Raw genomic sequence first — 13,067 nt, forward strand, 5'->3', positions numbered from 1 at the left:
AATTTATTTTAAGTCTAATTAAGTTTTCAGTAATAAAAATGAAAATACCAATTTTTTTAACTAATTATAGTTACCGAGGGGCAAGACACTCACTTAGCGGTGTATTTACTAATTTATAATATGAAAGAAATTTTATAGAATCAATTTAATTCCAATTAATTTAGTTTTGAGTAATAAAAATAGCAATGTTTTTACTAATTATAGTTACCGAGGGGTAAGACACTTAGCGGTGTACAAAATCCTAACCAGGTTTCTGAATCTTAACTTTAACCTAATGCCCTTCGGGGTTAAGGCCTATAAAAAGTGTCATACTTATATAGAACATAACTTAAAATAAACTTATGCTAAAAAAAGAATTAACCAAAACCAACCCAGTCTAGTTGGTAAATTTCCACCCAATAATAAAATAAAATAAAAATAAAAATAAATAAAATAAAATAAAATAAAAAAAATAAATAAAATAAAATAAAATAAAAATAAAAATAAATAAAATAAAAATAAATAAAATAAAATAAAAATAAATAAAATAAATAAATAAAAATAAAAAGATAAAAAAAAAATAAATAAAAATAAAATAAAATAAATTCAATAAACATGGATGGAACAGTAAAAATTTCCCGTGGTTTTTTCGGGGAACACCTAAATAGTAGCAGAGCAAGATTGAAGATAAAAATGTCTTTCAAAATAAATGCAACTGGGCTTTTCGTAGAACTGACCATTGGAAAACTTCCCACCGTTTTCTTTGAAAAAAAAAAAAAAAAATCTGGCACTGATTTAGAGAGAGGGTGGTGTCAAAATCAACCGGAATATTCAATACATAAATGGGCCAACACCGTGCAGGTGTTTATAAACGTTTTATTTCTAACCGCGTTGAATTTTACGCTTGAGATGATTTCGAGGGGTAAGTCACTCCGTGTGTAAATAACGCGTACTTAAAAGTTGCTAGAAAACTTTCCTTCCCCAATTTTTTTTTTTTTTTTTTAATTTTAAGCGCATGCGCTTCCGGGACAGGATTCCCAATAATTTTGTTATTAGATCATCGACTGCATCACTCAGGTTTGGAACTGAATCGAACAGAATAGGGACTTAGCAGTACTACGTCATGCAACGTCGGGCTACCTTCCACTAGTGCTAAAAAACATGATACCAGTAGGAGGGGCTTATATAGCTTTAAACCCAAATAGAGCTATTTCAGAGGGGGTAATGGCTACGTCACCAATGCTATTTGCCCATAGAGAAGACCCTCACAAAATGTCCGCCCTACACTGTCAAAGGCAGGCCCAATTCTCGTAGCAGACGAAATTTTTTCCCCACTGAAATAGCTCTATTCTACAAGCTAGAGGAGGGGCTTATATAGCTTTCATTCTGTTAAAAAACATATCGTAATGGCGCTGGGGGCGGAGTTAAACCCAAATTCTACAAGCTACCCTTAAAAGTAACCAGTAATAGTGAGTATCCCCTCGAAATAACCGTTTATTTTTTAGTCCTAGTTCATTTACTGTGGATTTAGGGCTAAAGTTAAAGGCAATTTCTAAAGTTAACAGTGTTAAAAGCAATGGGAAATGTAACAGTATGCCATTAGTCAAAATTTGGCATGTTTCTCCGTAATTAAACCTTATAGAACTTTCAGAGTGAGATGATGAATAGATACACTCAAATGCAAGCAGCCAGTGTTTTATGGAGGGTAATGGCACTAACACACATCTACGGCTTTGATTGCGTTAATCTAATACGCGATACGTGCTATTTCTCTAATTTTTTCTCCAAGCTGAATTTTTAATACGAGATTTACAGACGATGCAAAAATTTTAATGTACATGTATGAATATTTTAGGGATTTCAAAAAGGCCAGGGTATTGGCACTGTTACACCTTTAATACTGTTAAAGTAGTATTGTATAATAATAATAGGTGCTATTAGGCTAATTTTCACGCGGAAATATTGCAATAAACAACATATTTCCTTAATAATTAAAATAAAACCCTTAATTGAAGCTATTTCCCGCCTGTTTTCATTAAGGGCTGAACATAAACACTAAGCATTCCCGAATCCCGCCTTTTTCAATTAATCACAATAAGGGCTGGAAATAAACAGTTGCAAACCGGGGTAAATTTATGATAACTATAAACCAGTTTACCCACAATGCATTCCTTAATTTTCTAGCCAAAATAACAACTTCTTAAAACTTTTGTTATTATCTAATATTTTTAAAAATAACTTTTTTGGCCTAACCTCGTATATTTATAGCATAGGGGGCATTAATAATTGCACAAGGTCTTCGACTCCTCAGACGTCCTTCCAAATACCCGAGTAAGGGGGGTAAAATTTAAAAAAAGTTGTTAAAAAAATAGTACCCCGGGCCTAAATACTCGGCGGGACGATTTTTTCCCGCCGCTTTTACCGTAGCCTAGAGCGGGATCATACACGCAACTTTTCCCGGTAACAGTATATTTGAATTCCGGTGATTTAGGCTTAACTTTAAACCTTAATTTTGGTTACTTAAAACCGAAATTACGGGTCAAAATAGCTACTGGGAGTCAACTAAGGTTCTATTTATTGAAATTATGAAAGAAAAGATAGCTTATCTTACCTTTAAAGTATCGTCCGAGGCTTTTGAACTCGCCACAGTCTACACGGGGATTCGGTGCATCGCCAGATTTCGACTTTGCGTTTCTAAATTCGGACGTTGATGTCACAGTAAGCCAATGAGAGTTCTCGATCGCACCCGATGGAGGTGATGTCAGCGGCGGCCAATCAGGAAGTTACTGAGGTATAGATGTTCATATCGATTGCAACTAAGGCGACATCTAGGCCTAATTAAATAAAAATAAATAAATAAATAAAAATAAAATTAACTTAGAGTTTAATGTTATAAATGCTAATTATATAATTAAAATAACGTAAATATGCCATAAACCAATAAATTAAACTAAAATTAATTTAGTTAAAGTTATTAGCGACATCTATGAAGTTTTTGGTAACGAAATTACAGAAATTTCGCGGTATTTTTACAAAACAAAAGGTTACGTGTTGCCAACCATGTCTTTGGATCAATTTATGCCGGTTGACGTAACTAATTTAATTAATGGAACGTCAACTTTATTAATTGGAGGCTCTAAAACGTAATTAGACTATTAATTAATTCTATATTTATCCATAAATCGGGCCTAATATATCTAATTAATTTCAGGTTTAAATCAACACTGCTCTTTCAAGCCAGTGTTACAGCGGCTTCTGAGGGTGAAAAGGTCATATTTATACGACCTGAACCTTTAAAAGCCTTACCATTTCACGTACACGGATTACCAAAAGCTGTACCATCAGCAACAAAACACATTAAACTAATGTACTTAAAGACAGCGCAAGAATTGAAGAATTATTTGTGCAAAGTTCACATGGATACCCAAACATTATCTGGATTGCTAATAATAGACGATTTTAATTGTTACCTTGATGACTACGAGTCCAAGGTATATTTATTTGAACTCTTAAGACTGGGTGTCTGCTTATATTTTGGAATTATATTAAAATATTCTTAACAGCACACCAACTCCATCTATGAACAAACATCGGCAGCATTTTCTGCACTTTTAAAAGACGCAGCTGATTTTTGCACCAATAAGAGGTGAGTTTTAAACCTTCTGCCATAAATGAACCAATAAGAGTTGAGTTTTAAACCTTCTGCCATAAATAAACCCATAAGAGGTTATTTTTAAACCTTCTGCCATAAATAAACCAATAAGAGGTTACTTTTAAACCTTCTGCCATAAATAAACCAATAAGAGGTTACTTTTAAACCTTCTGCCATAAATAAACCAATAAAAACTTGATTTTTAAACTTTCTGCCATGAATTAACCAATAAGAATCGAGTTTAAAACCTTCTGCCATGAATGAACCAATAAAACTTCAATATTTTAAAGGGGTTCAACTTGCAAATATTTGGTGTCAACAAGTACATCGCATCCTTCAATTCTACTTAGTGGGGTGTTATTTTATGACCAAATATGGACAATTACTTCAAAATGTGACGAAAATTATGACCAATTATGGACAATGCAGTCACAAAAACCTAAAAATGTCACAGTTACGTTTTACAAGTCCACAGATGACGAAATATTTTTGCATCAAATAAAATCTGGTATAGAATTAACTTCTTTAGAATGTAAACCTGAAACAAGTACAAATACTGAAAGCTGATTGGTTGATTTATAACAACTTTAATTTAATAATCAAAACAGTACAATAAATTTAATTATAATTAACAATGGTGTTTTTACTTCTAAATTACTACAAAATACTAATTTCTAGTCTTAGAAAAATACTTCAATAATTAGTATTATATTTAGGCGTCTTTTTTGGGGTTTTTGGGGTTATCTCTCCAGACGACATAGTTCAGAGAAGTGGCAAGGCTTAACCAGGCCAAATAAGGTATCAACAAGTAGGCTGAGGTCTTATTGATTGAATAGAAGGTCACAGCAGTGCCTGCCACTGTTCCAGTTAGTAAAATAATGTCGATAAGACCCTGTGTAAAGATTAAATGGGGGCGGAGTTCTGTTAAACTGTCTATATTTAATGTTTAATGCCTCTTAAAGGGTGGCAAAGGCTTAGGAATTAAAAGCCAAGGGCTGGGGTTGGTTAGGGTGGGAAATAACTGGCGACATCTGGCTATTATTACAGGCATAAGGTATAAATGGTTTTCTAGGAAGAAAGCTCCAAAAATGACAATAATAGTCCAAAATAATGGTAAAATACAAGTAAATAGTCCAAAATAATGGTAAAATACAAGTAAATAGTCCAAAATAATGGTAAAATACTAGTAAATAGTCCAAAATAATGGTAAAATACTAGTAAATAGTCCAAAATAATGGTAAAATACTAGTAAATAGTCCAAAATAATGGTAAAATGCCAGTAAATAGGCCAAAATAATGAGAAAAATCCAGTAAGTAGTTCAAAATAATGGTAAAATATTAGTAAATAGTTCAAAATAATGGTAAAATGCCAGTAAATAGACCAAAATAATGGAAAAAACCAGTAAATAGTTCAAAATAATGGTAAAATATTAGTAAATAGTCCAAAATAATGGTAAAATATTAGTAAATAGTCCAAAATAATGGTAAAATATTAGTAAATAGTTCAAAATAATGGTAAAGTATTAGTAAATAGTTCAAAATAATGGTAAAATATTAGTAAATAGTTCAAAATAATGGTAAAATGCCAGTAAATAGGCCAAAATAATGGAAAAAACCAGTAAATAGTTCAAAAGAATGGTAAAATATTAGTAAATAGTCCAAAATAATGGTAAAATATTAGTAAATAGTCCAAAATAATGGTAAAATATTAGTAAATAGTCCAAAATAATGGTAAAATACAAGTAAATAGTCCAAAATAGTGCAAAAATACAAGTAAATAGTCCAAAATAATGGTAAAGCTTGGCAAAATGCAAGGGAATAGTCCAAAATAATGAGTAAAATGACAAGAATAGGCCAAAATAATGGAAAGGACCATACTATAGTCCAAAATAATGGTAAGAATGAATAAATAGGCCAAAATAATGGAAAGGACCATACTATAGTCCAAAATAATGGTAAGAATGAATAAATAGGCCAAAATAATGGAAAGGACCATACTATAGTCCAAAACTCATGATTTCAAGCATGAACATAAACAAAATGAAGTCCAGAAACAAACTTAAGTACTTACACCTCCAATATTATGAGCTCCAAAGAAAATGGGAGTCCACAACCAATTGAGGGCCAAACTGGATCCATAAAGAGCCAATGGTAACTTAGCATCACCTTCAAAACCTCCTCCATCCCTCCAAACCAAATAAGAGGCATAACCCATGCTAGTATACAATGTGGTCCATACTGGTCCAAAGGCCCTATTTGGTGGCCTCCAATCTGGCTTCTTCAATGTCTAAAATAATAATATAAATAATTTAAAAATTAATGAATTATAGGCCCTAATTAAATTATCTAATTAAACTAACTTACATCATACCATCCTTTAATTTCTTTACGGGTAATTAAGGCCCCCAAAATACCACCGATATGAGGTACAGAGCATGCCAGAACAACAGGTCCATATTCAGCAGCCATTATCTAAAAATAACGTTAATTAAATTAAACTTAATTAAGATTAAAACGCTTGTGTCATCAGACAACACCCAAAGATGATATGGCTCTAAAATTCCAATAATTCTTACAGAATTTTCCTGCTAAATTTTTTACAACCGGTGTTGGGTAACGTCTAAATACTTGTGTAGTTGTATAAATGGACTTAATACCGGTTATCACTATTGTATTTACAAACTATTACGTAATGCAGACGCCCAGTTCTAAAGTTTCAAGGTTACGAAACTAGATGGCGCCATAGGTTTTGCTCTACGTGGATGTAGATTTTCAATTTTTGGTTTCAAGCGCTATATTTGAAGTAGTAAAGGAGCACGTGGGGTCAATTTTTGCACGTGACACGCGCTGGAAACGCCCCCATTTATGATTTTTAAACTGTTTAAGTAGTATTTTAGTGTCTTGGAAACTTGGAAATAATAAATAGGCCTAAAAAATGGTGGCGGTAAAATATAGCTGGGTGTGTTTGAGTACCGTGTTAGTCTTTAGACGGACCTATATGGACAACAAAGATTAAGAAATGACTTCACAAACAACAAGGACTACTATGGTACTATGGTACTGGTAACTTTAAAGCCTTCCCTATCTAATTATGGTCTTTGTTATTTAACATACTGTTTTATCAATGTTCCTTCCGTATTAACCCTTAATACGTTAAGCAGACGACACTGTGGCCCCGCCCCCTTTTTCAAAAAGGTCTATACTAAACTACGATATCTGAATCTGATATTTTCCAAGCCACTGAAAGAGTATAGTCCAAACCCTTATGTTAAGTAGACGACATTGTGGCCCCGCCCCTTTTTGAAAAAGGTCTATACTACGATATCTGAATCTGATCTTTTCCAAGCCATTGAAAGAGTATAGGCCAAACCCATATGTTAAGCAGACGACACTGTGGCCCCGCCTTCCTTTTTGAAAAAGGTCTATACTACTATATCTGAAACTGATATTTTCCAAGCCACTGAAAGAGTATAGGACAAACCCTTATGTTAAGCAGACGACACTGTGGCCCCGCCCTCTTTTTGAAAAGGGTTAGGGTCTACTCTATACTAGGATATTTGGTATTTTCCAAGCCTCTGAAAGAGTATAGGCTACAATAATTCACACAATAGTCAAAAGCAATTTAGATCACAGAGCGAAAATAAATGACTTAGATTCTAGCTTTGTTGGAAGGAGATTATGTACAACAACAGGGAAATTAATCTTAAATTTGTTTTTAACTAAAATAAAACTGTGTTCGATTGTTTTTTATGCGTGATACAGACGATCGAGTGTTGTATTGTCACATAACGTTAACGTTACAGCTGGTTTCGTAACGATAGGTGTAACTTACGAAACAAATATATTAACAGAAAAGGATATATATTGGCAAATGGTTCCAATGAGCCACGAGGTGTAAAATTGAACATCTATTAAAATTTTAAACAACATCATAAGTTCATAAGATATGTTCCTTCCATAAGTTTGTTTAATTAATATCTGGTCATGACAAACTGAAAGGCTTGTAATTTTGAAGTGAGGGAGTGAGGTAGGTCATAGATTCGAGGAGGTAAAGCGAGGGAGGCCTGGTGAGTGAGGCGCTGCTATCATACTTATGGAGATAACATATCACTTATAAACTTATGCTATCCCCTAGAGGTTAGAAGAAGACCAATTGGTAAGATTGAAGTAATAAAGTCAGATCAGAGTGCGAGATAGTAGGTTTTGACCATATCATATCCCAGTACACTAAGTGCAATTAAAATTTTACTAAATAATTAAATATTATGTTGTTGGCGAGTCTGCAAAAGTAATTTGTAAGGTAAAGGTGAGGGTGACGTGGGACGATTTAGTCCGTTGGGGGTAATTTTTTTGTAATTAAAGCATATACTGTGACTTCGTAACTAAAGGAAAACTAAATCATTGTGAATATTTAAAATTTTCAACGAAAGAACGTTAAATATAATCAGGGATAGATTTAATTTTAGAAGTAGGAATGGAGAACGGAACGGTTAGTATTTCCTTCAGTCCGACTCATAGACCACCCGGTATAGAGCCCCTCCCTCCAACCAACACGTAACGAAAAGTTTAAATTATCTTATTGACTGCTCACTTAAACCCTACGTTTTGATGACGTTGCTGACGGGGACGGCGAAAAATACTTAATTCCTTTTTACCTCTGTCTCTATGACCCGCCTCTTATTTCATACCCCCCCCCGTCCCGGGGAAGGGGATCCGGGACTTTGACGCGCGCCCACATTGCTACTCTGTTCTCCATTCCTACTTCTAAAATTAAATCTATCCCTGGTTTAATATGGTTCAATATAATGAATAATTCCAATTTAAGGTGACATCAAGAAGTGATATCTAGTTTATTAGGGGGAAGGTATAAATTCGCGTCACATTTCCAGCTTTATCTCCAGTCCAAACGTAGCTAGGTCCGGGGTTAATCCCCGCCGCCTCTAAAATACAACCAGCATCTCATTGGTTCTTGAAAACTCACGTCAGCGAGATGCGTATGACGAAAATTACAGTCATATTTTCCGACTGAGGAGAGGCGAAATAGCCCGGCGCCTCCTTTTACGTCCCCCCTTGTATTTTGAAAGGGGGACTGCAGGACTACGGCGCGCCAATACTTAGGCATCTTATAGCTTCTCCCTAGTAAACTAGATATCACTTCTTGGTGTTGGTAACACATGAACTTTTCCTTTACGTGATGAAAAACGTTAATGTATATGAAAGAACATTAAACAGCACTGTACGAAAAGCCCATTTCGAAAATCATTGAACATTAGTCATCTTGTCATAACTTTAACAATGAAAATTCATTTCAACCAATGAGAAAGCAACACAACTCTACCATCTCAGCGTTGAGTTTTCCATTGTTTATTTCGTTGATAAAAAAGCCATGATCGTGCACATACCTAGCATACCAACTTCAACACTTGGTTGGACAACAGAAAACTTCTCAACTTAACAACAACAATACGAGGACCAAGATGCGAGTGACATGTTTCGTGTTTAGTTTCTTATTGGTTCAGGCGTTTTTCATTTCAACTATTTTCGCCCAAACCGATACAAGTAAATATATTAAACTCCTATAAAGAATTTTAAACAGGGTTCATACAACGCTCGAATGAGCGATTTCCCCGAGTTTTCAAGGTTTTATTCCCCATATACTTCCCCGAGTTTTCAAGGTTTTATTCCTCATATATTTCCCCGAGTTTTCAAGGTTTTATTCCCCATATATTTCCCCGAGTTTTCAAGGTTTTATTCCCCATATATTTCCCCGAGCTTTCAAGGTTTTATTCCCCATATATTTCCCCGAGTTTTCAAGGTTTTATTCCCCATATATTTCCCCGAGTTTTCAAGGTTTTATTTCCCATACATTTCCCCGAGTTTTCAAGGTTTTATTCCCCATATATTTCCCCGAGTTTTCAAGGTTTTATTCCCCATATATTTCCCCGAGTTTTCAAGGTTTTATTCCCCATATATTTCCCCGAGCTTTCAAGGTTTTATTCCCCATATATTTCCCCGAGTTTTCAAGGTTTTATTTCCCATATATTTCCCCGAGTTTTCAAGGTTTTATTCCCCATATGCTTTATTCCCCATATATTTCCCCGAGTTTTCAAGGTTTTATTCCCCATATATTTCCCCGAGCTTTCAAGGCTTTATTCCCCATATATTTCCCCGAGTTTTCAAGGTTTTTATTTCCCATATATTTCCCCGAGTTTTCAAGGTTTTATTCCTCATATATTTCCCCGAGTTTTCAAGGTTTTATTCCCCATATATTTCCCCGAGTTTTCAAGGTTTTATTCCTCATATATTTCCCCGAGTTTTCAAGGTTTTATTCCCCATATATTTCCCCGAGTTTTCAAGGTTTTATTCCCCATATATTTCCCCGAGTTTTCAAGGTTTTATTCCCCATATATTTCCCCGAGTTTTCAAGGTTTTATTCCCCATATATTTCCCCGAGTTTTCAAGGTTTTATTCCCCATATATTTCCCCGAGTTTTCAAGGTTTTATTCCCCATATATTTCCCCGAGTTTTCAAGGTTTTATTCCCCATATATTTCCCCGAGTTTTCAAGGTTTTATTCCACATATATTTCCCCGAGTTTTCAAGGCTTTACTCCCCATATATTTCCACGAGTTTTCAAGGTTTTATTCCCCATACATTTCCCCGAGTTTTCAAGGTTTTATTCCCCATATATTTCCCCGAGTTTTCAAGGTTTTTATTTCCCATATATTTCCCCGAGTTTTCAAGGTTTTATTCCTCATATATTTCCCCGAGTTTTCAAGGTTTTATTCCCCATATATTTCCCCGAGTTTTCAAGGTTTTATTCCCCATATATTTCCCCGAGTTTTCAAGGTTTTATTCCCCATATATTTCCCCGAGTTTTCAAGGTTTTATTCCCCATATATTTCCCCGAGTTTTCAAGGTTTTATTCCCCATATATTTCCCCGAGTTTTCAAGGTTTTATTCCCCATATATTTCCCCGAGTTTTCAAGGTTTTATTCCCCATATATTTCCCCGAGTTTTCAAGGTTTTATTCCCCATATATTTCCCCGAGTTTTCAAGGCTTTACTCCCCATATATTTCCACGAGTTTTCAAGGTTTTATTCCCCATATATTTCCCCGAGTTTTCAAGGTTTTATTCCCCATATATTTCCCCGAGTTTTCAAGGCTTTACTCCCCATATATTTCCACGAGTTTTCAAGGTTTTATTCCCCATACATTTCCCCGAGTTTTCAAGGTTTTTCCCCCATACATACAAGGCGCTCAAAACAAAGACGCAGACTTTTGAAAAAGACTCAATTAAAAGCGTTAATAATAAAGTAATAAGTGAAATAATTATCCTCTCTTTTAAAATATTAAAGAAAATTATTCTCTATTTTCAGAATGCGAAACGAATGCGGATGCGGATCGCCCGGAAGAAGAATGCTCGCATTGTATACCGAAAGTTTTAGCCCTTCCCAGTAAAGCTGGTGAACTGCGTTTTACTTGGTGCAAATGCCATTGTTCAAAATATTTGGAGAAATATTTCGGTTAGATTCCTCGCAAATATTAAACGGATATATTTGAATTTCAAAACTCTTGTCTCTAACATTGTATTGAAATTTGAACGAATAAAAAAATTATGAAAAAATACTTTCTTCGTTATTGGTATTAGCAGAAGTGAGATGAGACTAGAAGTGAAGGGCTCTAGCATTGATAGTAGATCCTGGCACTAGCGCTGCTGTCAAAGGGGGCTTAGTAATGCGGACTAAATAGTAGTGCCTAGATGGAATAGGTCCTAGCTGCAAAATTAATTGACCACCACCGAGTGTGATTAGGACTTCAATTGACTCGCTCCCCCTCGTTCTCCTTCTCGAACTAGTTATCTCGAGCTGCTGTAAGTCTCTCAGTAGCATTACGAATCGTATAGGTAGTGCATATCACACTTATGGAGCTAACATATCTTATAATAAACTTATGATATTACAAACTAATCCACACTTTAAACCTTAATTTTTTTGGGGAGGGGGTTACATCTCTGACGTCACAAATGCTAAATATAACCGGAAGTCATGAAACGGCTTGTTCTTGCGGGGTATTTAAAGGCCCTTATATATCCCGACCAATTTATCTTCAATAGAGTTAAAAAAACCTTCAAAAAATTAATTCACCTGCGCTAATAACCCTACTTAATGTGATCTTAAGAACCCAGGTGTCTTAAGTCTTGGATATTATATAGAAACCGGCACTTAGTTGCCTTTATCTGTATTAAATTCAAGGCTAAGATAACATTGAGTGTCAACACCCTATTGGAGTGTAATAATTTCGTCTTTAGTCGCGTGGCAGATGTCAAAATTCACGTGTTTAAGGAGTTACTTTAAGCCTTTGTTGTAAGACGTTTGTATATTTGAGAAGTCAACGAACGGATCTAAGAATTGCAGGTGGTATTCAAGAGGTCTTCGCCGTCATGTCCTAGTAGTCGTGGACACCCTTTAATAAGATGACCAGGTGAACTTGATTTCTTGATAATTGCTTGAATATATATAGCTATATAACCAGGAAGTTTCTAGTTTTAAACATTTCCGTGTATATATATATGTATAAAGAGCCATGAACTTAAAAGATATACTAGCTAGTTCATGCTTGGTACTAATTGTGGCAATCCTGGACGTGAAAAGGCTAAAAGAATGCAATCTGACCCACCATTGATCCTAACTTAACCTAACCCAAATCTCAATCTCAACCGAACCTAAACCTACCGAAGTCTAACCATAACATAAACCGCCTAGCACTAACCTCAAACGAACCTACACCTACTTAAGCCTAACCTCAACCGAAGTTAAGCCAACCTAACCCCAACCTTAACCGAAGCTAAGCCAACCTAAGCCTAACCCCAACCTTAACCGAAGCTAAGCCAACCTAAGCCTAACCCCAACCTCGACCGAAGCTAAGCCAACCTAAACCTAACCCCAACCTCAACCGAAACTAAGCCAGCCTAACCCCAACCTCAACCGAAACTAAGCCAACCTAAGCCTAATCCTAACCTCAATCGAAACTAAGCCAACCTAAGCCTAATCCTAACCTCAATCGAAACTAAGCCAACCTAAGCCTAATCCTAACCTCAATCGAACCAACCCTAACCTTAAACGAACCTAAACCTACCAAAGCCTTACGTAAACCTAAACTTAGCTTGATCTAACCTAACTCAAGCCTTAAACCTAAGCTAACCTTAACCTACACCGAGAATAAATAAGCCTAACTCACTACCAATGTCATGGGGGTCTTACTCCCAAGAAAAAGATGATATCACGATTTTAATTTGAATATTGGCCCAATTATAAAACTATTTCAAGGTCACCAAAAATGACGCAATAATACTGGGACAGAGATATCCTTTCATATCTTTTCTTTTCTATTGGAAATTAAATGATTATAGTTGTTATAAAATTTGAGTGTGGGCT

The 13,067-nt window shown here is 35.1% G+C and overlaps 3 protein-coding genes across 5 annotated transcripts in view; 1 reads left to right on the forward strand and 2 right to left on the reverse strand.

Annotated features, from left to right (window-relative positions):
• Nucleotides 1-2,725, reverse strand: part of LOC149615755 (uncharacterized) — a 27,815-nt gene extending 25,090 nt beyond the window's left edge. For both annotated transcript variants that reach the window (XM_089856881.1, XM_089856878.1), the window contains exon 1: nt 2,591-2,725. The gene's annotated coding sequence lies outside the window, so the exon portion shown is untranslated. The remainder of the gene's footprint in view (nt 1-2,590) is intronic.
• LOC149615756 (ATPase SWSAP1-like) lies at nt 2,649-11,237 on the forward strand. Of its 2 annotated transcripts, none has more exons than XM_089856883.1 (5): nt 2,649-2,770; nt 3,023-3,122; nt 3,191-3,470; nt 3,543-3,625; nt 11,010-11,237. In XM_089856883.1, exons 2-5 carry the CDS (start codon nt 3,040-3,042, stop codon nt 11,089-11,091), a joined length of 528 nt encoding a protein of 175 aa, XP_089713009.1. In that variant the 5' UTR covers nt 2,649-2,770; nt 3,023-3,039; the 3' UTR covers nt 11,092-11,237. The 2 variants fall into 2 exon arrangements, with proteins under 2 accessions (XP_089713009.1, XP_089713008.1); XM_089856882.1 differs by lacking the exon at nt 11,010-11,237 and adding an exon at nt 3,922-4,266.
• Nucleotides 4,199-6,354, reverse strand: Tspo (Translocator protein). Its single transcript, XM_089856884.1, has 4 exons — nt 6,208-6,354; nt 5,996-6,103; nt 5,703-5,918; nt 4,199-4,523 (listed from the first exon to the last, which is right to left on the reverse strand). The coding sequence occupies exons 2-4, from the start codon at nt 6,098-6,100 to the stop codon at nt 4,344-4,346; spliced, it is 501 nt and encodes a 166-aa protein (XP_089713010.1). The 5' UTR covers nt 6,101-6,103; nt 6,208-6,354; the 3' UTR covers nt 4,199-4,343.
• Nucleotides 11,238-13,067: the final 1,830 nt, after the last annotated feature.

The sequence above is a fragment of the Phalangium opilio genome, unplaced genomic scaffold (assembly GCF_054372755.1).
Source record: "Phalangium opilio isolate 3A_F unplaced genomic scaffold, DU_Popi_V2 ptg000217l_1, whole genome shotgun sequence".
Taxonomy (NCBI): domain Eukaryota; kingdom Metazoa; phylum Arthropoda; class Arachnida; order Opiliones; family Phalangiidae; genus Phalangium; species Phalangium opilio.